The sequence below is a fragment of the Eptatretus burgeri genome, chromosome 7, assembly GCF_056783735.1.
Source record: "Eptatretus burgeri isolate ZD-2024b chromosome 7, Ebu_testis_v1, whole genome shotgun sequence".
In the NCBI taxonomy this organism is placed as follows: Eukaryota; Metazoa; Chordata; class Myxini; order Myxiniformes; family Myxinidae; genus Eptatretus; species Eptatretus burgeri.
In genome coordinates, this window is record NC_140967.1 from 47,611,479 (window position 1) to 47,636,478 (window position 25,000).

Sequence of the window (25,000 nt, forward strand, 5' to 3'; positions counted from 1 at the left end):
ACTTCTTCCCCCCGAACCTCAGAGCAGTAAGTCACGAACATGGGGAAAGGTTCCACCAAGATATTACTAAGATGGAGAGCAACGACCAAGGCAAGTGGAACCCCAGCATGATGGGGGGCTTCTGCTGGATGCTCCCACGTGACATCCCAAAGGCAGAGTACACCAGATCCTCCAAAAAACTCACTTCTGACTGTCTGTAGTACTATGATGTGTATATATGCTTATATCCAAGTAATAGTAATATTTAGTTCTGTCAGTGTTCTGTGTCTATGTTTTGTTTTGTTCTGTAATATTCCATTTGAATATATGAAATAAACACATTATGTTATAAATATACTAGGTGAATGCACCCGGCGCTGCCCGGGTTCTTTTTGAATGAATTTAATCTTCTATACATATGTCTGACGCGAGCACAGTATCAGTTCCCTATTGGGCCATGGCAGTCATAGGCTAAGGGGGTTGGTGAGGGGGAAACACACCCCTCCCCCCCCGCCCCCCTGGCCGAAGGGCCTTGCCACATCGCCTATAACCTTCCCGGGGCCTATCCCGACATTTTTTGTTTCAGTGGTTAGCTCCTATCTTTCACCTTTCAGGAGATTAGCGCGTGCAGACAAACAAACAAACAGACAAACAAAAACTTAAAATCATATGTTAGATATATTGTATATGGCGTTGGCCCCATGTCAATCGGTTGAACTTGAAAAATTAACGTTACGAAATCAGGTGATGACGTCATAATTCGGAAACCGGAAGTACAATTCTTTTACATCGGCACACTCCCGGGTACATGGTCTGTCAGCATGTGAAGTTTGGTGAGGATCAGTCCAGCACTTTTTGCGTGCATAGGTCACAGAGAAACACACAGACACACAGACACACTTTCAACTTTATATATATAGATGCATTATAATAAAAAAATGGGACATGTGAAAGCAAAAAAACTAGAGGTGATCAAGCAAAACTGTTTAGACATTTGAATTCAGCATATCAAAGTTAGTCAGAAAGACCTATTCACATGCTTGCCTCAGAATTTTTTTTTTTTGTAAACCAGTGTTACCGGTATGGGCATCCGCAACAGTGATACCGGCCTGTACCGATTACTGGTATGGCAATCTGCGATAGTGATACCAGCTCGTACCGATTACCAGTACAGCGATCCGTGACAGTGATACCGGCCTGTGCTGATTACTGGTATGGCAATCTGCGACAGTGATACCGGCCTGGCGATCCGCGACAGTGATACCGGCCTGTGCTGATTACTGGTATGGCAATCTGCGACAGTGATACCGGCCTGGTGATCCGCTACAGTGATACCCGCCTGTGCTGATTACTGGTATGGCAATCTGTGATAATGATACCAGCCTGTACCGATCACCAGTACAGCGATCCGCGACAGTGATACTGGCCTGTGCCGATTATTGGTATGGCAATCTGTGATAGTGATACCAGCCCGTACCGATTACCGGTACGGCGATCCGCGACAGTGATACCGGCCTGTGCCGATTACTGGTATGGCAATCTGTGATAGTGATACCAGCCCGTACCGATTACCGGTACGGCGATCCGCGACAGTGATACCGGCCTGTGCCGATTACTGGTATGGCAATCTGCGACAGTGATACCGGCCTGGCGATCCGCTACAGTGATACCGGCCTGTGCTGATTACTGGTATGGCAATATGTGATAGTGATACTAGCCTGTACCGATCACCAGTACGGCGATCCGTGACAGTGATACCGGCCTGTGTCGATTATCGGTATGGCAATCTGTGATAGTGATACCAGCCCGTACCGATTACTGGAATGGCGATCCGCGACAGTGATACCGGCCTGTGCTGATTATTGGTATGGCAATCAGCGATAGTGATACCAGCCCGTACCGATTACCGGTACGGCGATCCGCGACAGTGATACCGGCCTGTGCTGATGACCGGTTCGGCAATCCGCGACAGTGATACCGGCCTGTGCTGATTACCGGTATGGTGATCCGTGATTGTCATACTGGCCCGTTCAAATTACTGGTATGGCGATCCACGATAGTCATACCCATGCCGATTACAAATACTGATCATGATGAAAAACAAAATCAATTTTAATACAAGTTGAAGTTGGAAGTAAAATAACCGTTCTCATTATGGGGTGAAAAAGCCCCATGTGGGAATACCTTGAAAAATTACCGTGTGTCAATGATGTGCACGTCAGATAGGAATACGCAATGGACCATTGGACCATTTGGTATTTTTGGAATCTGCGTAAAAAATATATGTTTATTGAATTTTTTTTTTGTACCGATATACTGGTATGAGCCCACCGATATATTGATATCGAAAAAAAATCAATACCGACATAGTCGAATGAGTTATGTAGGTGACAAGAACAAGCCGATTATATTTTGGATGTGCAGACCCAGATCCGGCCTATCGGCGGAATACAAAATGTAAACTGTTCAGCCTGGTGGAAGTATGCGCTCTACCAAGTGCTGTTCTAGTTAACATGCGGTGTATGAGAAACCACAAAAGACTCCAAATGTGAGAAAATCATCACAGCCCAGGTCAAAAACTACCATTGGTACGAAATTAAACCCGCAATAACTACATCGGTACATGAAGAGGTTTCCGCGATTGGTCAAAACCCATGATATACAAACGCGTGATATTTAAGGGTCTTCTGTATTACAAACAGACACAATGACATGTATGCTACAGTCAGTGGCAATCAATCAGGGTATTATATTCAGATAATACACTGCAAGTTGAAAGATTAAAATGTGAAAGGAGTATTCCTTGCCAACTCCGTTAACCCTCACTATTATTTGTAAACTACCCCTCCCCACCCCGATTAGCAGTGTTCCTTGTAACCCCCATCACCCCTCCCCCCACCCAACCCCGAGTAGGAGTACTCATTTTTGCCTCATGGCGGAGTGAAATAGTGTCCATACGTCGTCCCTGCTCGAGCTCCTGTTTCTTCTTCTTCGCATGGCGGACAGATGCTTCTCCATTTAGTAATAGTAACACCCGTTCCTTCCAGGAGAAAAAAAAAGGGGGTTAATACCTGCTCCCTCCGGCAGGGGTCGGTGGTTAAAGCACTTGCGCACGATTCCCTGTGTACAGGTGAAAATTGAAGTTATCTCCCCATTCCCCAGCATCATTTTTCTGGGGGCACGGCTGTCGCTAATGCAATGCCGTCATCAGCTCGCTGGTAATCATTTCACCAACCTCGGAAGGAATGGTAGGTTGAGGCAACCCACCTGCTGTTAATTGAACGGAAGACAGGGCCAGTCACCCTAACCTAACCCTAAAATCTTAAGCCAGTCACCCTAACCATTAAGCCAACACCAGGCTTGGGTGCGTGGATCATTTGGGGAATGGAGTAAAGTGACAAGTGGAATATCAAGGCAGCGTGTTGGGACCAACTCGTTTTGTGTTCTACATAAATGATCTATCTGCTGTTTTAAGCAGTTGTTGCAAATTGTTTAGAGATGATGTGAAGGTTTACAGTGAGATTTATAATGATAGACAAGATAATGAGTTTCTGTAACGTGATGCATTTTCTTTACGTGATACATGGTCAGATTGTTGGTGGTTACAATGGGTTGAAAAAAAAAATAAATACAGTTGATCACATTATGTCAAAAAAACAAAAATGAAGGTTTATTTAATAAAATTATTTTCAGTCTTAGCACGCAGGTTTTGCAAGTAGCAAACAAAGCTAGTACTCGACTACAGGCATGATCAAAAAAAAACGTTCAGATTTATGGACCATTTTGTTTTTGTGTCTTTACAAGTGTTTCCTTCCCCCAAGTTTAGTGGATACAAATTGCGTATGGTCCCTGTTGTATGAGAAGGACAAGGATGAGCTGGAAAGGGTGTAAAGAAGGCCAGTCAAGATTGTTGTGAGTTTAGACCAATTTCCTTGCCGAGAACGGTTACAATAGGTTTGAAGACTTCCGACATGAGCTCATAGGAGAAGATAGATCAGGTGATCTCACTCAGCTTTTCAAAACCATCTTGCCCGCTGAATCTCACAAAATTTCCGTGAGACTCCGGAAATTTAAATTGATCTCCTGGTCTCGTGGAAATGTATAAAAATCTCATGGAATTCTGAGGAGTATGCAAACATCCAAAATAAAAAGAGTGTTTCACCGATCACAACATACGTGACGTGCATGCCCACATTGTGTAAGGTTGCACAGGTTTTACTAAACATGTCTCAGTGAGAGGAGAGAGTCTTCAGTGTGGTAACAAAGAGCAAAACAATCTTGTAAGAACAAACAACAAAAGGGGGAAAAAAAAAAAATCGCAATTACCTGGAAAAAGGGAGTGCTTGGGAATGGGGTCATTTGGGGGAGGAGATCATGAGTATGGATAGCAGGTGGCGTGAGGTAGCGGTGAACAGCTGTCTTGAAGCGCTGGAGTGAAGAATGGGACAGAACAGACTGAGGAAGTTGGTTTCACATGTGAGAGAAAATAGGAAAAAATGAGTGGAGGTGAGCAGTGAGCCTGGATTTTAGGAGTTTAACAAGAAGATGGTTACTGGCAGAACATGTGCACCCCACAGAAACCTGGGAGGGACAGAGTTAAGAAAGTGCAGAGGGTGCAACACCAAAGAGGAGGTGGTGGAATTCAGAGAGGCCACCAACCTGTCTGCAATGTGAGTATAACAGGCCTAGACCTCAGCTTTGTTACTGGAGATCCCAATGATTTTTAAGGGAAAGGTGTGAGGCAGGGGCGAGAGCAATATGAAGGGGCTGGGGGGGGGGAGAACAGTACTCCATCAAGCTGTGAATGAAGCCCTCATAGATTGTGAAAAGTCCATATTTGCCAAGAAAGACATTGCACGACGAAGGATACCCAGTCGGCAACTGGCTTTGGAGGCTACATTGAAAATATGGTTTTCCCAAGAAAGATCAATGTTGATGGTGAGGTGCAGAAGTTTGAGTGAAACCCCTTCAAGTGGTTTGTTGAGGAAGTAGATAGGATGGTTTGCCAGATGGTCCTTTTAGAGAGCCAGGTTGAGTGTGTGGGATTTGTCAGGGTTGAAAAACACATTCCAAGTGGTGGATCAGCTCCTGATTCTATGAAGGTCTGCAGAGAGAGAAGAGGCTGCTGGCTCCCTTGGTGAAGAATGAGAAATTATACAATTTTGAAGGTGAAGGTTGGCTCACCAAGAACAACAGGAGCTGTGCTATTCATTCCTGCCATCAAAGCCTCTTCTGAAAGCAGTGAAGGAATACAAACAAAGATTAGAAGGGCACTCGGTAGAGCGCATACCTCCGCCATGCAATGCCTGATCCAGTAGAACATATTGGGCCCAATACATTTTTGAAATATCATGCAAGAAACACATCGTTTTAGCCTCATCTCTCAATGGTGAATATTTAGTTAAAAAATTATTGGATCCGGATTTGGATCTTCACCAAAATTGAATCACTTCTTCCTCATCACACACCCAACCTGTCCACCAAGTTTCATCCGAATCTGTCCACAACTTCTTGAGATATCTTAAAAAACAGACAAACAAACAGACAGACAAGCCGGTAGGCGGCGATGGGTCGGCGAGCATGGAAACTATAAGATATAGTGCAAAATGGATGTCATATCACGGATAGGGAATCACCTTAAGATTATGCATATCAAATCTCATCCAGTTCCATCCAATGATAACTACTCGGTATCCATTTGAATGAAAAGTACCGAAAATGCGGTTTGAAATCGGAAATCCCCAAAGTTCGAGGGGGTGCTGTGGGTGAACAAAGATCTAAATCGAAAATCCAGCTCGATCGTTTGTGCACAATGTATTCCAGACGATTAGTGTGAATCTTCATGACCATCCAACTATAACCCTAGGAGGAGTAGCATTTGGCGCGAAGGCAACTCCAGCTCTTGCATATTATCGGTTTTTGCACTAATTGACCTTTGACCCCTGACCTAAGCGAAATCGGTCAATATGTCCTGAGGCAAAGTTGTAGTACTCATTGAGTACCATGAACCTGCAAAGTTTCATTCATATCGATGCACTCACCTGGTCGCTAGGGGGCCTTCAATTTTCGCCAATTTTCACGCATACCCTAATTGTAGAGGGCGCTGCGGGTAAAGTATTCCATATATCACAAAAACCGGAATATATTTGATAGAGCATCACCTGTTGATCATTCGTGCCAAATTTCATAACCCTACGTGGGATAATGGCTTTCGGAATTGATTTTGCGTGAACGGTACCGATTTTGAAGGTTTTTCGGTTGTTGCTAGGGAACCAAAGCATCCCTAGCAACCATCATAATTTCTAAAGCACCAGGTCATAAGATGTACCTACCACCCGAGTTTGGTCAAAATCCGCCCACGTTTACTACCAATTATGCTGATGACAAACGAACAAACATCCAAACAAACAGACAGAATTACTGACAATAAGGGTCACCTATTTCGGCGACCCAACGGGTGAAAAATAATGTCCTTCCATTTTCAGTGGCGGAGGTAATAAAAGCACTGGGAAAACAAACACCACTACATGGGAATAGGCTGCAGAATGGCCTACAGGTATGCACACTCACCTCCAAGCTGTCTAGCCTGAGTTTGAAATCTGACCCAGCTATAAATTGTCATCCTGGTGTTTCTCAGGCAAGGGCGATTCATCAATGCATGTGCCGTCGCTCAGATGGATGTGAAACTGGGCGTCCCATCTGCCGGCATCAGTTGGTGGACATTGAAGATCCCATGGTGTGCTTCGTGGAGATTAGGCCTGCTATCGCCAGCACTCTGAACAAATTACAAATTCCTGCCCTAACCTGGAGGACATTGCATCAGCAGCACATCTCCATAGCCAATGATGCTACCCTGCAGCCTTGTGCTACATATGAATGCAGAAGAAGAAGAAGAAGACTACTTGAGAATACAAAAAGAAAACACTTGCACTGATTAAATGATCTTACTTGATACCAAGTAATCTTACTTGATATTGTTGTGGGCCGGGGGTCGGTGGCGAGAACGACCACAAGGTGGGGAAGGTTACGACTCCCCAGAATTGTAGGCCGTCGCTCGGATAACTCCGCGAGCTGGCGGGTCGTCTAACCGACCGTGGACGCCAATATCTCAACCGCGTAGCGTAGGGTCTATTTGTCTATAACCAATTTACCTAATTAACTACGTGATTTCCACTACTGGGGAAACCATGCCTTCGGCACATCTTGCTCGAACCGGGTCACTCTACCAACTGCGGTAGAGTTCCAACCACCGACTACCAACTCCGGTTCGGGTGCAGCCGAGCGGAAACTGCCAGAGCTGTGCCGGCTGGAATGAACGGATTATCGGGGATGAAACCCCGCTTATACTCAGACCCAGACCATGCTGAACTAATGTAAGAAGGGACAGAAACAGACTGGGAACATTTCTAATAAAGGTTTATTAACAGTAAAAAGACAGGCAAGACTTAACGCGAATATGCAAGGAATATTTACGAGGATTCAAGCACTTACACAGTTCTACTTAAAAGACGGGCCCACACGCAGACACGCACACAAAAAGACAAGAAACCCAGAGTTCTTTATTGGACCCTCCAGCCGATGAGAGAGAGAGAGAGAGACGAGCTGGGGGTCAGAGTCCGGATGGGTACCTGGCCGTCGGAGAAAAGGGGTACTCTGTGCTGCTGCACCTGCCAAAGGTCGTCGGCCTGGTCCCAGTCGCACGTGGGGGACTTGTGGTTCGTGGCGGAGCTCGGGTGGTGAATAGTCGGGGTCCACGGAGGGAGGTCGGGGTCGCTCTGCCCTTCCTTGTGGAGGCCTAGCAGAGACGCATTCGCCACCTCGATGACCCTCTGCTCAACCCTCGTAACAGCAAAAACCCTTTCGTGACCACTGCTCTTAACCACTCAAGAACTCCAGCGCAACCCCCCAAAAAACACGACTGAACCCCCTCAGAACTCTCAACACTCCTCTCTACAGAACTCCCCGCTGAGGATGGCGTTGTTACTCTTATAGACCTCCCTCAGCGGGGCGGGGCCTTGGGGAAGCCGTTGTCACTGTTCGCCCTGATTGGATGGGGCTTCCATGGGTCCGCCCTCTCGGGGCGGGATTTCGGCCAGGCCGGAAAAATCAGTTCACTCTACTGCAGACTCGCTAAAAATGACCCACCGCCATATTGAATTGGGACGCTGGAGGAAGCGGCAAGGAACGGCTACAAGACCCTGCCTTGGCAAGTCAGAGCGTTTGTAGACAGTGGGTGAGTAGTGACGGGGAATGGAATGGTTGTTGGTTGTTCATTGGAGGGTTTGTTGGATGTAAAGATTTAATAACCTAACTAAAAAGAAGTCACAACACACATTTTTGATTCTCCCATTAGACAAAAGGAAGGGAATCTGATTACACATGTACTTAACGGGATAACTGACTTTTGGGACCTGTATGTTGAATGCAAATGGTTTCCAGATCCGTAACAATATCTTACTTGATACCAAGTTTTGCATCTAAATCTTGTGTCCGAAACCCATCGCGATGTGTACCCCCCTTACCCAATCGCACCCAACTGTCCCTGGACTCTGCGTCCTTTTTTCCTGACAAGGTGAAGAGCTTGCTGTCAAACTTGGACTCAGTTTCTGCAACCAGTCGAGACAGCATCAGCCCACGTGTCCTAAAAACCTGCTCCTCTGCTCTTGCTCACCCTATCTCTGTCCTATTCACCCTCTCATTTGCTCAAGGTCATCTGCCATTTGCTTGGAAATCAGCAAACATTACCGCCCTGCATAAAAAAGGTGCAAAAACAGATCCCTGCAACTACAGACCAATCAGCCTTCGAACAATCATCACCAAAGTTATGGAATCCATCATCGCTTCAGACATTAAATCCTTCCTCTTCTTCAATGGCCTGATTTCCGATCATCAATTTGGTTTCAGACCGGGTCACTCTACCCTGGATATTCTGCTTCTGCTCTCGCAACAATGGATGGTGGTACTCAATGCTGGACATAAAATCAGAGCCATATCCCAAGACGTATCGCGTGTTTTTGACATGGTCTGGCACCCTGCCATGCTCACCAAACTCTCTTCCTATGGTATCCAAGGCAATCTCCACTCATGGCTCACAGACTTCCTCTCCTGTCACAGTCACCGTGTGGCCCTAAATGGAGTTCTTTCATCCCCTCTTCCTGTCCAGGCTGGAGTTCCTCAAGGCAGTGTTCTGGGCCCTGTTCTTTTTATGGTTTTCATCAATGATCTTTTGGACTCTGTGGAAAATCCTCTTTATCTCTTTGCTGATAACTCCCCCCTCTGCCGTACCATCGGTCATCCATTAGACCGGCAAGTAGCAGCTTCTTCGCTCACTGCAGATCTGGATAAAATCACAAACTGGTCCAACACGTGGAACATGTCTTTCAATCCACACAAATCTCACACTCTCACGATATCTCTCCCAAAGGACCGTTTGGAAACCACCCCCATCCACTTTCTCAACAATCCTCTGGAAGAAGTCCTTTCTTTCAAGATTCTGGGTCTCATTATCTGCCATGATCTTTCCTGGGAAAACCACATTTCCAATCTGGCCTCCAAAGCCAGTCGCCGACTGGGAATCTTCCGTCGTGCAAAGTCCTTCCTCGACCCACCTGAGCTCCTGACCACATACAAAGCTTTTGTCCACAGCCTTTGTCTTTTGTCCACAGAGTACTGCTCTCCCCTCTGGGCTGGTACTCCTGCCTCTCACCTTTCTCGGCTTCATGCTATGGAAACCATAGCATTTAGGATCATCTTCCGCGATGAGGCTGTATCTTTGGGCCTCTCACTCTCTCACCGCAGGCAAGCCGGTGGTCTTTCTGTCTTCTTCTGTCTCCTCTCTGGTCTCGCCCCCCCTGCTCTATCTGCGATTTGTCCCCACGATATTTCTGCAGGGCGCTCAAGGTCCGCCAACAACTCCCTTCTTGTAAAACTACCAAAATCACGAATCACTGCTCACCTTCACTCTTTCATTCCTATTTTTTCTCACCTTTGGAATAAACTCCCTCACTCTGATCAATCCCATTCTTCCATACAGGCCTTTAAAACAGCTGTTCACCACCATCTCTTATCTTCCCCCATCCAAAACCTCGATCTTTTCTACCCCTGTTAATCCACCCCAAACCCACCTCCTTCAAATTCCATGCTTTCCTTCCTGAAAGTCCCTGTAATGTGCATATTGTATATCACGTGTTCCCCTCCCCATCCCTCTCCCTTCCACAGATCTTTTCATGTCTCTGTTCCCCACTGTTTTGTTCTTCCCTCTCCCTCCCCTCTTGTCTTACGCCCCCCCCCACCCCTTACTGTGTTGTGCGTTAGCTCTCATACGAGCCTCGACAATGTATACAAAAATAAAATAAAATAAAGTAATGTATGACTGAACTCTGACATTTTTTTAACGTTACCTGAAAAATGAGCAAATGGTAAGATAAAAGTATTTGGTGAATTATTTGGGGTTTCTTTTGTCCAGTTAAGTCTTGTACATACACTAGTTTTCCCGAATGATTAAAAGTTGCATTTTTGTGCATTTTTCCTGGAAAAAAATGAGCATTCATCTTACAATTCAGAACATTCATATAAAACCGTGTTGGATGCGTATCTGAGCATCTTCGGACCTCAAGTGGCTGAGGTCTCAGCACGCCCATCAGATCCCACCCCATCCCCACCTTCATGGGCTGAATCACAGAATTTTACTCCTTCTGACATGGAAGCTCTGGATTCTGAAGGGCAATGACCAAGTTAAGCCTGGAGTGTGACAGGATAGCATGGATGTACAGGTAGCACACAGAAAACTTTGCTTTGGTAATTTGGCCGACAAGATGATGTTTCGTGCCAACTTCGACCTGAAAGTTGAGGGTCAGTACGTTTCGGTAAAGGAAGGATACAACTACAACTCCTGGTGTTGGCTTAGTGGTTAGGGTGGTGGCTTGGGATCCTTGGGTCCTGAGTTCAAGCCCCGTTGGCCGCTGAATTTAAATACACCAGGAGGTTGACTCAGCCTGTCCTCCTTCCGAGGTCGGCATAAATGAGCACCAGTGCACTGGTAAGGGGGACACTGCATCAGCGGCATCACCGCGTCCCAACCAATGATGCAACCAGCAGCCACACAGAGAGAGAAGAGAGAAGAGAAAGAGAAAGAGAAAGAGAAAGAGAAAGAGAAAGAGAAAGAGAAAGAGAAAGAGAAAGAGAAAGAGAAAGAGAAAGAGAGAGAGAGAAGAGAAGAGAAGAGAGAGAGAGAGAGAGAGAGTACTTTAACGACCCAATTAATCACACTTCCTTGTGGGGTCAGCTTGGGGAAAATTTTGGCCCAAGTCTTTCACGAACCAGTCGACCAGGCTTTACGTTGGACTGTAATTGCAGGATTTTTTCTTGTTTGTTTTTGTTTAGGATGCCGGCGACTACTCGCCTACTCTTTACGAAACACACCGTGGGATCTTTCATCACGTGCACCAGCAAATGAGACAAGCGTTCGAGATTCACTCCCCATTTGAGGGACGGCATACCTTGTTTAGCAACGCCCTACCTGCGAAGCACCAATCCGACGGTGAATAAAAATCGGACGAACCGAGGACAGACAGCTCAAACACAAGTGTGCTAGCTCTGCACCATTGTTCATCAGCACGACGGAGTCGACCGTCCGCAGGTGAATGATGTATAAATTGTGGAGCGCTTGTAATTCCCCCCCCCCCCATCATGGCGGCACTTGTCATCGTCGCCAACGCGAAATTAACTGGTCACGATGCCGATCGGTGAAGCACTGGCTCAGCTTACCTCTCAGCAGGAATCGCGCGTGTTTAAACGAACAGAGCCGATGGCCGAGACGCAGGAACCTCAAACCACCGGTGAACATGGTGTTGACCGTCGTGAGGCCCGAGAGGAGGATGATGACGGCCAAAAAGGCGGAAGAGTAACCTCGTTTGAAGCACCAATGGTATGAAACCGCGAGTACGGTCGATTCGCTTTGTGACGTAAACAAAGCTTGTCGGAGTGACGTCACGACGGTTCTTATATCGCTCTGACTGACCACCGTGAGTTCCATTTATGTCATCAGCGACGTGGTTGTGGTTGTAGTTGTGGTTGTAGTTGTAGTTGGGTGAGGGGTGGCAACAGCCTTGCTCAAGGCACGAGTGGGGCACTTCTTCGTACAGTACGAATTGGGCACTCGGTGATTGGACCGTCGTTCTTTAGCGGTGACTTGGTGCGAGACGAAATACATTCGGTTCGGTGATTAATATGGAATAGGCAAAGCTTTGAAGCGAACGTAGAATTCTTTTTACATTTGCTTCTTAAATATATCAAATTAAACCGTCTTTTTGCTTTGAAAAAATAAATATTACCTTAACATTACCTTCACAACAACAACTACACCGCCAAGAACAGGATCTCATCTGCAAAAATAAATATTACCTCTGCATTACCTTCACAACAACAACCACACCGCCTAGAACAGGATCTCATCTGAAAAAAAAAATATTACCTCAACATTACCTTCACAACTACTACACCGCCTAGAACAGGATCTCATCTGAAAAAAATAAATATTACCTCAACATCACCTTCACAACGACTACTACACCACCGAGAACAGGATCTCATCTGAAAAAATAAATATTACCTCTGCATTACCTTCACAACAACAACTACACCACCTAGAACAGGATCTCATCTGAAAAAAATAAATATTACCTCAACATTACCTTCACAACAACTACTACACCGCCAAGAACAGGATCTCATCTGCAAAAATAAATATTACCTCTGCATTACCTTCACAACAACAACCACACCGCCTAGAACAGGATCTCATCTGAAAAAAAAAATATTACCTCAACATTACCTTCACAACTACTACACCGCCAAGAACAGGATCTCATCTGAAAAAAAAAATATTACCTCAACATCACCTTCACAACGACTACTACACCACCGAGAACAGGATCTCATCTGAAAAAATAAATATTACCTCTGCATTACCTTCACAACAACAACTACACCGCCTAGAACAGGATCTCATCTGAAAAAAATAAATATTACCTCAACATTACCTTCACAACAACTACTACACCGCCAAGAACAGGATCTCATCTGCAAAAATAAATATTACCTCTGCATTACCTTCACAACAACAACCACACCGCCTAGAACAGGATCTCATCTGAAAAAAATAAATATTACCTCAACATTTTCTTCACAACAACTACTACATCGCCTAGAACAGGATCTCATCTGAAAAAATAAATATTACCTCAACGTTACCTTCACAACGACTACTACACCACCTAGAACAGGATCTCATCTGAAAAAAATAAATATTACCTCAACATTTTCTTCACAACAACAACTACACCGCCTAGAACAGGATCTCATCTGAAAAAATAAATATTACCTCTGCATTACCTTCACAACAACAACTACACCGCCTAGAACAGGATCTCATCTGCAAAAATAAATATTACCTCTGCATTACCTTCACAACAACAACCACACCGCCTAGAACAGGATCGCAAATGAAAAAAAAATTCCTCAACATTACCTTCACAACAACAACTACACCGCCTAGAACAGGATCTCATCTGAAAAAAATAAATGTTACCTTCACAACAACAACTACACCGCCTAGAACAAGATCTCATCTAAAAAAATTAATATTACCTCAACGTTACCTTCACAACAACAACTACACCGCCTAGAACAGGATCTCATCTGAAAAAATAAATACCAGAAGTGAACGTAGTATTCTTCTTACATTCGCTTCTGACTTTACCTATAACTTGTTCACAACTGCATACGCAATTTCCGGTTTGACTGCAAATTACGAATCACTTTTAGAATATGTCGTTTCTATGGACACGCTGCGATGTACAACGTGCTCGAGCGGATAACTTCGACGTCGATCCGTGCAGTGAACTGCGCACGTTCCGCCAACAGTGGTCATGTGATGTTCTGAACCAATCGTAATCGCTGTTGGATTCCAGTCAAGCGAGGAAAAAAAAACGACAAACAAGCATGTGCTTCCAGAGGTCCGCAAGAAGGGAAGTTTTTCGACCTCAAGTTCCTCAGTGAACCTTTTCCCCAATTCCGGTGTTGCGATGGAGACGCCCGGTGTTTAATGGTGTGATGTAAACTTCCGGTGTGTGTGTGTGTGTGTGTGTGTGTGTGTGTGTGTGTGTGTGTGTGTGTGTGTGTGTGTGTGTGTGTGTGTGTGTGTGTGTGTTATTTTTGAGAGACGCAGAGTTTGGTGCGATGGCAGCCGTGATGCGGCGTTGGAGGCAGGCGGCGACACTCGTAATCGCAGCAAAATCGGTAGTAGGTCGAAATGTTGGTGATCCCGGTCGGTCCTTCCTCGCAGCACACGGGACAGACTGGCCGCATCCCGCGCTCTTCGACTATCAAGTAAGAAAACGAGCTGTCTCGATCAATCCAAAGCAGAAAGTTAATAAGGTAACCTGAAGAGGTTGCATTTTCGGACTTGTAAATACTGGGGAGGGAGGGATGGTGTATATCAGAAATGGAGGAACAAACCAATTTATTTTAACCCCTGTACGGCAGGGCGAGATGTTAAACTTTTTTTTTTTTACTGGCCAACCTAATAAGTAAGACTAACACCACACTGGCCAGCCTTACTAGGAAGACCAACACCACACTGGCCAACCTTACAAGGAACGCCAACACCACACTGGCCAACCTTACAAGGAACACCAACACCACACTGGCCAACCTTACAAGGAACAACCAACACCACACTGGCCAACCTTACAAGGAACAACCAACACCACACTGGCCAACCTTACAAGGAACAACCAACACCACACTGGCCAACCTTACAAGGAACGCCAACACCACACTGGCCAGCCTTACGAGGAAGACCAACACCATACTGGCCAACCTTACAAGGAACGCCAACACCACACTGGCCAACCTTACGAGGAAGACCAACACCACACTGGCCAACCTTACAAGGAACACCAACACCACACTGGCCAGTCTAACTAAGAAGACCAACACCACACTGGCCAGCCTTACAAGGAACGCCAACACCACACTGGCCAGCCTTACGAGGAAGACCAACACCATACTGGCCAGCCTTACGAGGAAGACCAATACTATACTGGCCAGCCTAACTGTAACCCGACCCCTGTCACCCACTGACATTTCTCATATATCCTACATTCTCATGAGTCTGATTTGCATTCAGGAACAGAACAATGATGGTTAACTCTTTTGGAATTGCCACTCTATCCTTGAAATGCTGAAAATCATTTAAAGCACATTTTAAACAAGAGGTCAAAGAACACGATACCACCTCCCCCCCCCGCAGTGCTGAAGTATATACTTCAATTTTAATAAAATAATGATTAAAAAAAATTTCTGGAAATTTAGCACTATTGAAGCAATCTTATACATCACCCTTCCACAACACCTAACTTAACATGTCCAAGAACTGCTAAACTGGAGGTTCTTGGAAGTATTACGAAGGCTATATGTGTTCAAGTATATTATTTGATTGAAATAAAATAAGGATTGTGAAGGTCTTATAAGTAAATTAATTCTGGAATTTAACGCTGTTTTTGCACCACCCTATCGAACACAATACATTAGTTATTCATGCTTGCTGTATGTGTCCTTTATGATGTCCTTCAAAACAGTAAGTTTCCTGTTTGGAATGATATTCAGTTTTGTTTGACTGCCAGGTGGGCAGGCAAACATAGTAGAAGAATTATCTCACACCTCTCTGCACACATATGCCTGGTGTTGGATTAATGGTTGGGGTGGTGGGCTTGGGATCCCAGGGTCCTGAGTTCAAATCCCGCTTGGCCTTGAATTAATTCCAGGTGGGGTTGACTCAGCTTGTCATCCTTCTGAGGTCGGCAAATTGAGTACCAGCTTGCTGGGATGATTGAGCCATTCGAGTATCCTGCGTCGGAGTGGCGACCCATCCAGGATTGTGCCCAATATCCCAGGAGACTGCTTCTGCAGCACGAATGCTCCGTGCAGAGTATGGTCTCAATGTCTCTGCACATGTGTGATTGTTCAGAGACAAAGTACTGTAAAATACAGGTTTATTTTCCCATTCATATTCTGATTGGTGTTCAAAATATAACATTCAATTCAAATAAGCTGTTCCTCAATCATAAACTGACGTTTACAGACAGACAGACAGACGGATGGACATGAACCAATTGCTTAACCCCGCTTTCCGCTGCGTGGGGTAAAGAGCAAGTCAAGTATGAGAGCCAGCACCGACGCAGCAGTAATGAGCAAACTAAGTCCAAGTATATTAACTGTCAAAATTAATCTGGTTTGACGGTTACATAAGTGGGAGATCTGGCAATCACCTTTGTTCGAAGGAATTTTGTTTTTTTTAAGACAGGATATCACTTGGGCTGCAGCAGTGTACTGATTGGGACGCATGTGATGCACTGCGTGGGTTGTGAACCATTGACTTAAGGGCATGCATACTCACCAACCAACTTAACACCTGATGAGTTCGTGTTTTGGTGAGGGGGCCAACCTTTTGTCAACTATGCTCAAGTTCCAATGGAGCAAATAAAGCGCAACTATTTTTGGCTTTCTTGTGTTTATTTGCGATACATAACGCTTTCTCGAGATTAACATACATTCGGGTAGTGTTTGTGAGTACATGCAGTATTTTGCTGCATTAGTATAAGTTTGACTCCCAAGTCCAGTAATTCCACTTGGGCCATTGCTGGAGCTGCTTGTTAAAACGAACTAACTGGTTGGACATTGTGCCTATTCAGCGTTTTTTTTTTCCCAGTCTATCACAGTAAATTAAATTACGTGCCCCTATCTAAATTTATTTGCATTATCATTTTGGCGCACTTCACCAGATGGTTTGTTGTGTTTTGTATTTAACCAAAAAACAGGGCACAAGGAGGCATAAGGTAAAACATGCTTCTTGGTTAATGTGTAAACAATGAGGTTTATAATGTCAACAAGGACATCTTTCCAAGAGTGAATTTTGCGTGGTGTCCTCAAAACTAGGCTTGCAGGATTGTTTAGCTATTGGAAGCTGCAACAGTGTAGTCTTGAAGAACAATTACTCAAGACACTCCTCAATGGTGCACTATTCATTCATTCATCGAATAGTTCATTTTTCCCACCTGTGGAACAAACTTCCACATTCTCTTCAATCACATTCTTCCCTCCAGGCCTTCGACAAAGCTGTTCACCACCATCTCGGCTCACCTCCCATGCAAAACCATGATATTTTCTACCATCGCAAAATCCCTCACCCCAAGACCTCCTTCCAAATTTCCAGTTTGTCCTTTTAGAGAGTTTCCTTCTGTTTCCATCTTGTCCACCCCACGCATCCTCTCCTGCCCCACATTCCTTCCCACATCCATTGTCCAAGTCTGCCTCCATCTTGGCCTTCAACTCTGCTGTTAGTGTCTCCCCCTCTCTCTACTGTTCCTTTTGTCCTGCTATGTTCTGGTCCATTCAATGGATTCACTCTTCCATGAGCCTTGACTGCATAAAAAATTACAAATTCCAACTACATATCGGCGATTACAATGCCATCACCAAGGGTAAGCCGGGGGAGGCTTACCCTTGGTGATCGCTCGCGACTTCCCCTTGGCCCACAATGCAATGATGGCATATTTTGTTCGGACCACCATATGACCTCGACCTTCAACATTTATAGATCGAGTTTCGGGATTAAGATTTAGGGATGAAGGAAAAGTGTCCCTATCTACAATCTATCCATTAAACTCAACATCATGAAAATCAGAGGAAAATTATTGAAGTTATGATCAAAAAGGTGTTTTTTGTTTAATTAGGTCACCATCCAAAAAAGTAGGTTAAGTAGACTGATCCAATAGCAGGTGCACAACTTCAGCGCAGGTACCCTATTATGATGCAAGAACATATTGGTGGACCTTACAGATGCCGCATTTTCTCCTCGAGCCAACCTATCAAACAACTCAATATTTTCATCCAATGTCATAACCTTTCTCTGCCTTTTGGCAAAACTAACTTTGCCCATCACTTTATGTTTGGACTCATTAAAAACGGTGCACGAGAAACAACACAAGGCTTGTAATGGGAGGTAATCGTACATGCATGGGATGCAAACAATGACTCTTCTTAGCTTAAAAACCACAATTGGCTGAAATGAAATGCTGTAATAACGAAATGGAAACAATAGTTTGCATGTGATTGGTCAAAACCCACAATATTTGAGGGTTTACTCTATACATTTATACATCCAATGTTCCTCAAGTTTCCCTCAGATGAGTATGAAACAATGCTAGCAACCTTAAGGAATTGCGTTATGCATCAAATAGAGGTAATAATTGGGCCATAAGTGTGTCGGGGGGTATATATATATCACATATCGCACTTGAAGCCATGGCTGGGAGAATCACGTATGATGCCTCAAATTACAAAATATAAACATTCCATACACAGTCCACACATAATCTGATTGCTAGCAAATCGGACAGGCAATACTCAATAGGATACTTCATTCATGCGTAGACTAATTAGCCCAAGATCATTGCAGCCTACCTGGAGTCCCAGCAAGTTGAGATGGCTCGGGTTGGATGCGATAAGCATTCAATGCCTCAATGGTGCCGGGCTTCCTCCAATAGTGTTAAACAACAGTTACGGCTGAATAGTTTGTGGTTATAATCATTTTTACTGCCGGTAGGTGTGCCCCACAAAATGCCAAGTTAAGCTATTTATACCCGTTAAATTTGAGTTCTTCCAAGACAGAAAATCCCCTTGAAGAGGGGGGAAATGTAGTCGCTACAACCTCCGTCGTGTGACCCCTTGTCCCCTTGGCAAGTTTGGTTGAGATTGAATAAGTAACGACCACATGTATCACCATTAGTCAGACAGACAATAAATTGTGTATTTTACTCTGATTGAAAGGGCATTGGCAGATAATGAAGAAATAAACACAGCTTATGGGATTTAAACCTAGGATCCCAGCATCATGCACAATGTTATGATGTTAGAGTTGCTAAACAGGCCAACTCACCTTGTGGTGCAAAGCAAAGTAGCCTTGGACACAGAGGTAGATTGCTCTATGCCAGAATTTGATAGTTTAATTTCATGGTTAAGTTTTAATGTTTAAAGAGAAAATTTATAAGCTAAGGAAATGTCACATGGTTCATTCATTTATTTTTCCTTACAGCAGTGCTTTTTCATTGCAATATTGAATGGCAAAATTTTATCTTGACACAACAGTAAAGGATTACACTGTGTTGACACAAAATTCATTTCTGTTGTTGGATATCAGTGACTTCCCATGACGGTACTTCACCCTTTTGCCTGTTCACTCTAAAGGTGCTCCTTCTCGGACGCAGCAATCGCAGCAGCTTTATGCCTGGTGCCATGGTATTTCCAGGCGGCCTTGTTGAGGAGGCTGATTTTTCTGCCGCCTGGAAACCACTTTTAAGCCGTGCTTGTGATTCATCAAAATGCCAACAAAATTTTGGCTTACCGCAAACACAATGGCCACAGGATCGGGCACCACTCTTTATGAGAGACAGGTCCGACGGATTACCTGCTGAAGTGGCTTTTCGCATTTGTGCGATACGTGAGACCTTTGAGGAGTCTGGTGTTCTGTTGACGATTCCGATGGAGGATCCTAAGTTGGGCACTTGCCATAATGACTTTGTCAAGGACGTGGCAAAAATGGACAGGTGGCGACAGCTTATTTGGGATGATGCAACAAACTTTTCACGGATGTGCACAACACTGAATTGCATACCTGATATTTGGGCGTTGCATGAATGGAGTGATTGGCTAACTCCTGTAAACTATCCTGTGAGTCCGAACCGTTACGATACGGTTTTCTTCATCACCTGCTCAAACAATCTTTCATCAGCGGTCCAAGACAACACTGAGACTGTTCTTGTGGAGGTATGTTCTTTCTTATCATTCCCACAATTACTTGGTGGATTCAAAAAATAATATTTCTATCTTTCATGTAGCTGGTAAGGGGCCATTTGGTTATGTATGCAAAGGGAAACTAGTGGTGTCTGTCAAAGGGTGTGTGTGTGTGTGTGTGTGTGTGTGTGTGTGTGTGTGTGTGTGTGTGTGTGTGTGTGTGTGTGTGTGTGTGTGTGTGTGTGTGTGTGTGTGTGTGTGTGTGTGTGGGTGTGTGTGTGAGATATAAGTTATGGGTGGGAAGAAAATATAATGTATGGATGTGGGGGAGGAAAAACTGACTATTTTTGCGAACACGATAGCCGCAGTTACCTTAACTTTCAACTTCTGGAATTTCTCTCGGACCTTAGTGGTTGGTGCCAAGTGATGCACTTTCCCGCTTTGAAAGTGCATCCTTTTGGCTTCCTCCACCGCAACTGTACGAGTTGAGCCGCCTCTGCCGCATTCCTTCACTGGAGCTGTTGCAAAACTTCAGCAAGAAGCGAGCGGCACAGCATGGCACACAGCGATGGCTGCCAGTCATTCTCCAAGGTGCTGATGGAATTTTAAGCCTTTTACCTGGTGGGTCACTTTTTGTTTATATGTTCCTGTCCATTCCAAAATCAGATAGAGGATAGGAACAATTTTGATCTGCAGTAAAATGGTGTATATAAAATGCCCATTTATTGATGTCAATCAAATTTAAGGAAGTATATTTTTTAATTGATGTACTGTGGTTCACTTTAACAGGATTATATGAAAAGCAGAAAACAGGTTTTGCACAGTCCTTGAAACTCCTTGAATTTCCCCCAAAATAGCATTTCATGGACTGGAAAGTCTTGGAAAATCGAGAAAATTGTGCAAATAGAATTAATCTGTTAGTTAATAACTCCACAAAAGAGATTTCCAATTTTAACCTCCCCCAGGGATTCACCATTCAAGATGCACACCAAAATGGTTTCTCAGTCCAGTCAGTCTGGACTGACCCCAGAGCTAGTCAATGGATTCATTGCATGGTGCTAATTTAGCTGATAAATTATTCCTGAGTTAACTCCTTCTAATGATCTATTGTATCTGCTCCTAATTATGTGTTAATGGCCTCTGGCGTTTATCCATTCAGCCCAAAAATATTTGAGGAACCCTGGGACTTTACACATATAATTGTAAATCAGCAGCACTGCTGAGGTGCAGGTGGTGACTGAGACATGCATCATGTACAGTCCTGTACTGTACCTATTTCTGAGTCAACACTGCGCTCCGTGTAATCATGATAAATTCCTTTGTTTTCTGTTGTTATTATTGCCCTTATATTAATGATTTTTATCTCTGGCTCCCAAGAAGAAAACCGTTGCTCGTGGTGAACCAAGTGCAGAAAAAGTCGAGGAAAGTCATGTGTTTGACACAGAAGGTGGACATTTTGGATAAGTCTGGTCAAGGCGAGAGCGTACAGCATCACTGCATGGGCAGACATTATGGTATTAACGAGTCCAGTATCCACCAAGTAAAGAAATGCACAGAACACATAAGGGGTAGTGAATGCGCTGGTTTTTCATCGCGAGCGTGGGTGATTCCGGTAGACCGCTACAGTACATGACATGTGAGTTTATCAGTGAGAGGAAACGTAGCCCCCCACCACTCCTGCATAATACAATGGATTACTGTAGTCTAGAAATGCACCTCATATGTGGAGAGCGTAATTTGATGACTTCACATTTTTATGAAAATGAGGATAATTATTAATTACAGTTCACTCCATGTAAGCAATATATTGTGAAGGATTTGGAAACCTTGAGTCCCTGTAGTTCAGTTATTTCAATAAGTATGTGTTTATAGTTTGAATCCATCTCCTTCTGTCTAATGGGAATTTCATGTGTACGCTACGAGTTATTTTATAGTTAGGTTTATTACATCTTCTACAACAACTACAACAATGCCACCGTCCCTCATTCTTCCAGGTCGCCATTACCCACGTGTTTTTGGCTGAAGGCGTGGGCGGAGCCTCCATCGCCTCAGATCGAGGCTCCGCCCCAAGGCAGGGCATGGACGTTTCCTCCAGCGAATGAGCGAAGGGCGAGCATGACACGCATGCCCCAGCCAATCGGGAGGTGACCACGAGTCATCCGCCAACCCCTCGTCCAATCAGGAGGCGAGTGGCGAGGAGAAGAGACCCCTCCCACCTCAGAAGAGCAGAGTGGTTGTTAGGACGAGGGGTTGGGCAAACAAGGGTGTGTTCTGCAGGGTCGTGGCGATTGCGGTCTGCGGTCTTGGTGGCGAGCGCGGTCTGTGGTCGTGGTCGAGCGGTCTGCGGTCCTTTGCGGTGGCCCACCGTGGTGGTTTGCGTTGGAGCGCTCAAGCTGGGATCCCCGTTCCCGTCCACAGACTCCGAGCTCCACAAGTGCGGGTCCGGTGAAACCTCACAAGGCGGGGAGGTACCCGGCTCTACCAACTAAAGACCCATGGGTCCATTTCTTTTGTGTGTGTGTGTGTGTGTGTGTGTGTGTGTGTGTGTGTGTGTGTGTGTGTGTGTGTGTGTGTGTGTGTGTGTGTGTGTGTGTGTGTGTGTGTGTGTGTGTGTGTGTGTGTGTGTGCGTGTGTGTGTGCTTGTCCGCAGGCCCCATCTTTAAGTAGGATTGTTAAGTGCTTTTTCTCATTGTACACTGCCTTCCTTTTATTCGGATAACTCTGCTCTATGTGCTCCCTCCCCGATTATTATTGTAAAATAAACCCCCCTTGTTAAATGTTCCAGTTCGTTTCTGTCCTTTCTTTGATTGACCCACCATGGTTCGGACTTGAGAATTAGTGAGGCCGTTGGGGCCGGTAAATTGTTCATTTGGTCTGGCGCGGCTTTGGTAGCTTCCGCTCGGTTACACCGGATCCGAGTCGGTGATAGCGACTCGATTCGGACAAAGTCTGCTGAGGGTGCGGTTTCCCTGGTAGTTGGACGGCGTGAGTACTTAGGTAAATTGGAATTAGACAAGTGGACCCTACCTCACGCCGGTGAAATATTGGCGACCACAGTCCTCTAAGTGACCCGTGACCTTTCGGAGTTGTCCGAGAGTCACAATCTAAATTCCGTGTGTTCGGTTGGAGACGACTCCACTGCTCCACCGAGTGGTCATTTATCGCCACTGAACCCCAGCCCACAACAATATGTGATAGATGCCAGTGATTAATGCTGCAGAAGTTAAAACTTGGAATGGTTCTGTGGAAAAACAAACTAAGCGAGTATATTTTGTCTGGAGATATACATGTACGTTATTACTGGAATATTCAAACGGAATAACGGAAAACAAACAAGGTTTCATTCTTATTCTTGTGGTTTATTCCATTGTTACTTGTTCAGAAAACATTTGAATGAAAAGTCCTGTAAAACAATTTTTTTGTCCTGGACAACTGGAAATTTGGTCTTCCATGGCTGTGGGAATCATGAGAAATTTGACTAATCAGTGGAATACAATTGCCATCTCAGAATTGTTATTGAAAATGAGATTGACTTCCTCTCTTTATGAATTAGCAGGGCAGCATGAGCTTGACTTTTGACTTTTTAAAGTAACTCAAGTCATCTGTAACCATCATCAACTGAAAAGCTGAACTAGCATTTAAGTTGCTTGTCCTTAAATTTTAATGCAAAACTCAACATGCCTACCCATCGCTTCGTTGACAGTTTAATAAAAAGACAGCAAGTTGTACTTCATAATTGTATTGCATGTCTAGCTGTGAATCTCGATGAAGATTTAAACGAAGTAAAACGTGAAAAAAATGATCTTATATAACGCATAGTTATTTTTTGTTTTCTTTTTGAATACATAGTCAAAGCTTGTTGTAGAGCTAGAATTAGTACACTGAATGGGATAGGACCCAATAGGACAAAGGGTACAGTTGAGAGAGGGGACACACAGCAACAACAACAACAACAGCAGAGTTGAAGGCCAATATCGAGGCAGACTAGGATAAACAATGGGTGTAGGGAGGTATCAGGGGCAGGAGAGGATGCATATAGGGTGAATAAGATTGATACAGAAGGAAACTCTCAGGAGGGAAAACTGGAAATTTGGAAGGATGATATATTGGGCTCGGGGTGGTGGTTAACAAGAATAGAAAATTTAATGGTTTTTGGATTAGGGACGATTTGAGATGGTGGTGAGCAGCTGTCTTGAAGACCTAGGGGGGAGAATGAGATTGAAGAGAATGTCGAAGTTGGCTCCACAGGTGGGAGAAAAGAGGAATGAATGAGTGGAGGTGAACAGTAAATCCTGGATTTTAGGTAGTTTAATCAGAAGGGTACTGATGGTGGACCGTGTGTGCCCTGCAGAGACCAGCAAGGGGTGGGAGGACAAAGCACGAACAGAGCAGAGGGTGCAAAGACCAGAAAGGAGGCAGAAGAAGACAGAGAGACCACCGACCTGTCTTTGGTGTAGCTAGTGATAGACCCATCGACTCAGCTTCATCGTGGGAGATTCCAAGAATCTTGAAGGTTTTGGTTTCCATGGCATCAAGCTGAGCAAGATGTGAGGTAGGGGAGCCAGCCCAGAGGGGAGAGCAGTACTCCATCAAGCTGCGGATGAAGACCTTGAAGGTGGATATGAGTTCAGGTGTGCTAAGGAAGGACTTTGTATGACGGAAGATGCCCAGTTGGTGTCTGGCTTTGAAGGACAACTTGCCCAAGAAAGATTATGGCTGATAGTGAAACCCAGTAGTTTGAATGACTGAACTTCCTCAAGAGGATTGTTCGAAAAGTAGATGGGAGTTTTGCCAGATGGTCCTTTTGGAGAGAGATAGAGAAAGTGAAAGTGTGAGATTTGTCAGGATTGAAAGACATACTCCAGGTGTTTGACCAACATTTGATTTTGTTAAGGTCTGAAGAGAGAGAAAAGGCTGCATGCAACCTTTCTGTCTAAAGGATGAGGGATGTCATGGCAGAGGGTGAAGTCATTAGCAAATAGATAAAGAGGATTTTCCAGAGATTTGGAGAGATCATTTATGAAGATCTGGAATAGAACTGGGCCCAGAACACTGCCTTGTGCACACCAGCCTTGACAGGGAAATGAGAGGGAAAGGTTTTTGTTGAGTGCCACCCGTTGGCTGCTAGAGTGGAGGACATCAGTATGTCATGTGTGGAGTTGGCCTT

At 44.7% G+C, this 25,000-nt stretch overlaps 3 protein-coding genes across 10 annotated transcripts in view; 2 read left to right on the forward strand and 1 right to left on the reverse strand.

Moving 5' to 3' along the window:
* Nucleotides 1–334, forward strand: part of LOC147023198 (uncharacterized) — a 5,721-nt gene extending 5,387 nt beyond the window's left edge. Inside the window, exon 3 of the mRNA XM_085888384.1 lies at nt 23–334. Within this exon, the coding sequence (XP_085744510.1) occupies nt 23–200 (178 nt within the window). The 3' untranslated portion in view covers nt 201–334. The remainder of the gene's footprint in view (nt 1–22) is intronic.
* Nucleotides 1–12,044, reverse strand: part of LOC147023197 (carbonic anhydrase 13-like) — a 33,025-nt gene extending 20,981 nt beyond the window's left edge. For both annotated transcript variants that reach the window (XM_085888380.1, XM_085888381.1), the window contains exon 1: nt 11,746–12,044. In XM_085888380.1, the coding sequence (XP_085744506.1) occupies nt 11,746–12,013 (268 nt within the window). In that variant the 5' untranslated portion in view covers nt 12,014–12,044. The remainder of the gene's footprint in view (nt 1–11,745) is intronic.
* Nucleotides 11,460–25,000, forward strand: part of NUDT19 (nudix hydrolase 19) — a 15,700-nt gene continuing 2,159 nt past the window's right edge. Inside the window, exons 1-5 of one of the 7 annotated variants that reach the window (XR_015060068.1) lie at nt 13,529–14,104; nt 14,163–14,415; nt 19,288–19,866; nt 20,244–20,424; nt 21,828–22,301. Coding sequence is in view for 5 of the 7 variants with exons in the window: in XM_085888376.1 (XP_085744502.1) it covers nt 14,218–14,415; nt 19,288–19,866; nt 20,244–20,454 (988 nt within the window). In the remaining 2 variants the exon portion in view is untranslated. Of the gene's footprint in view, nt 11,618–11,766; nt 11,906–13,528; nt 14,105–14,162; nt 14,416–19,287; nt 19,867–20,243; nt 20,455–21,827; nt 22,302–25,000 lie in introns of those variants that run through there. The other 6 variants (XR_015060067.1, XM_085888376.1, XM_085888377.1 and 3 more) reach the window with 6 other exon arrangements.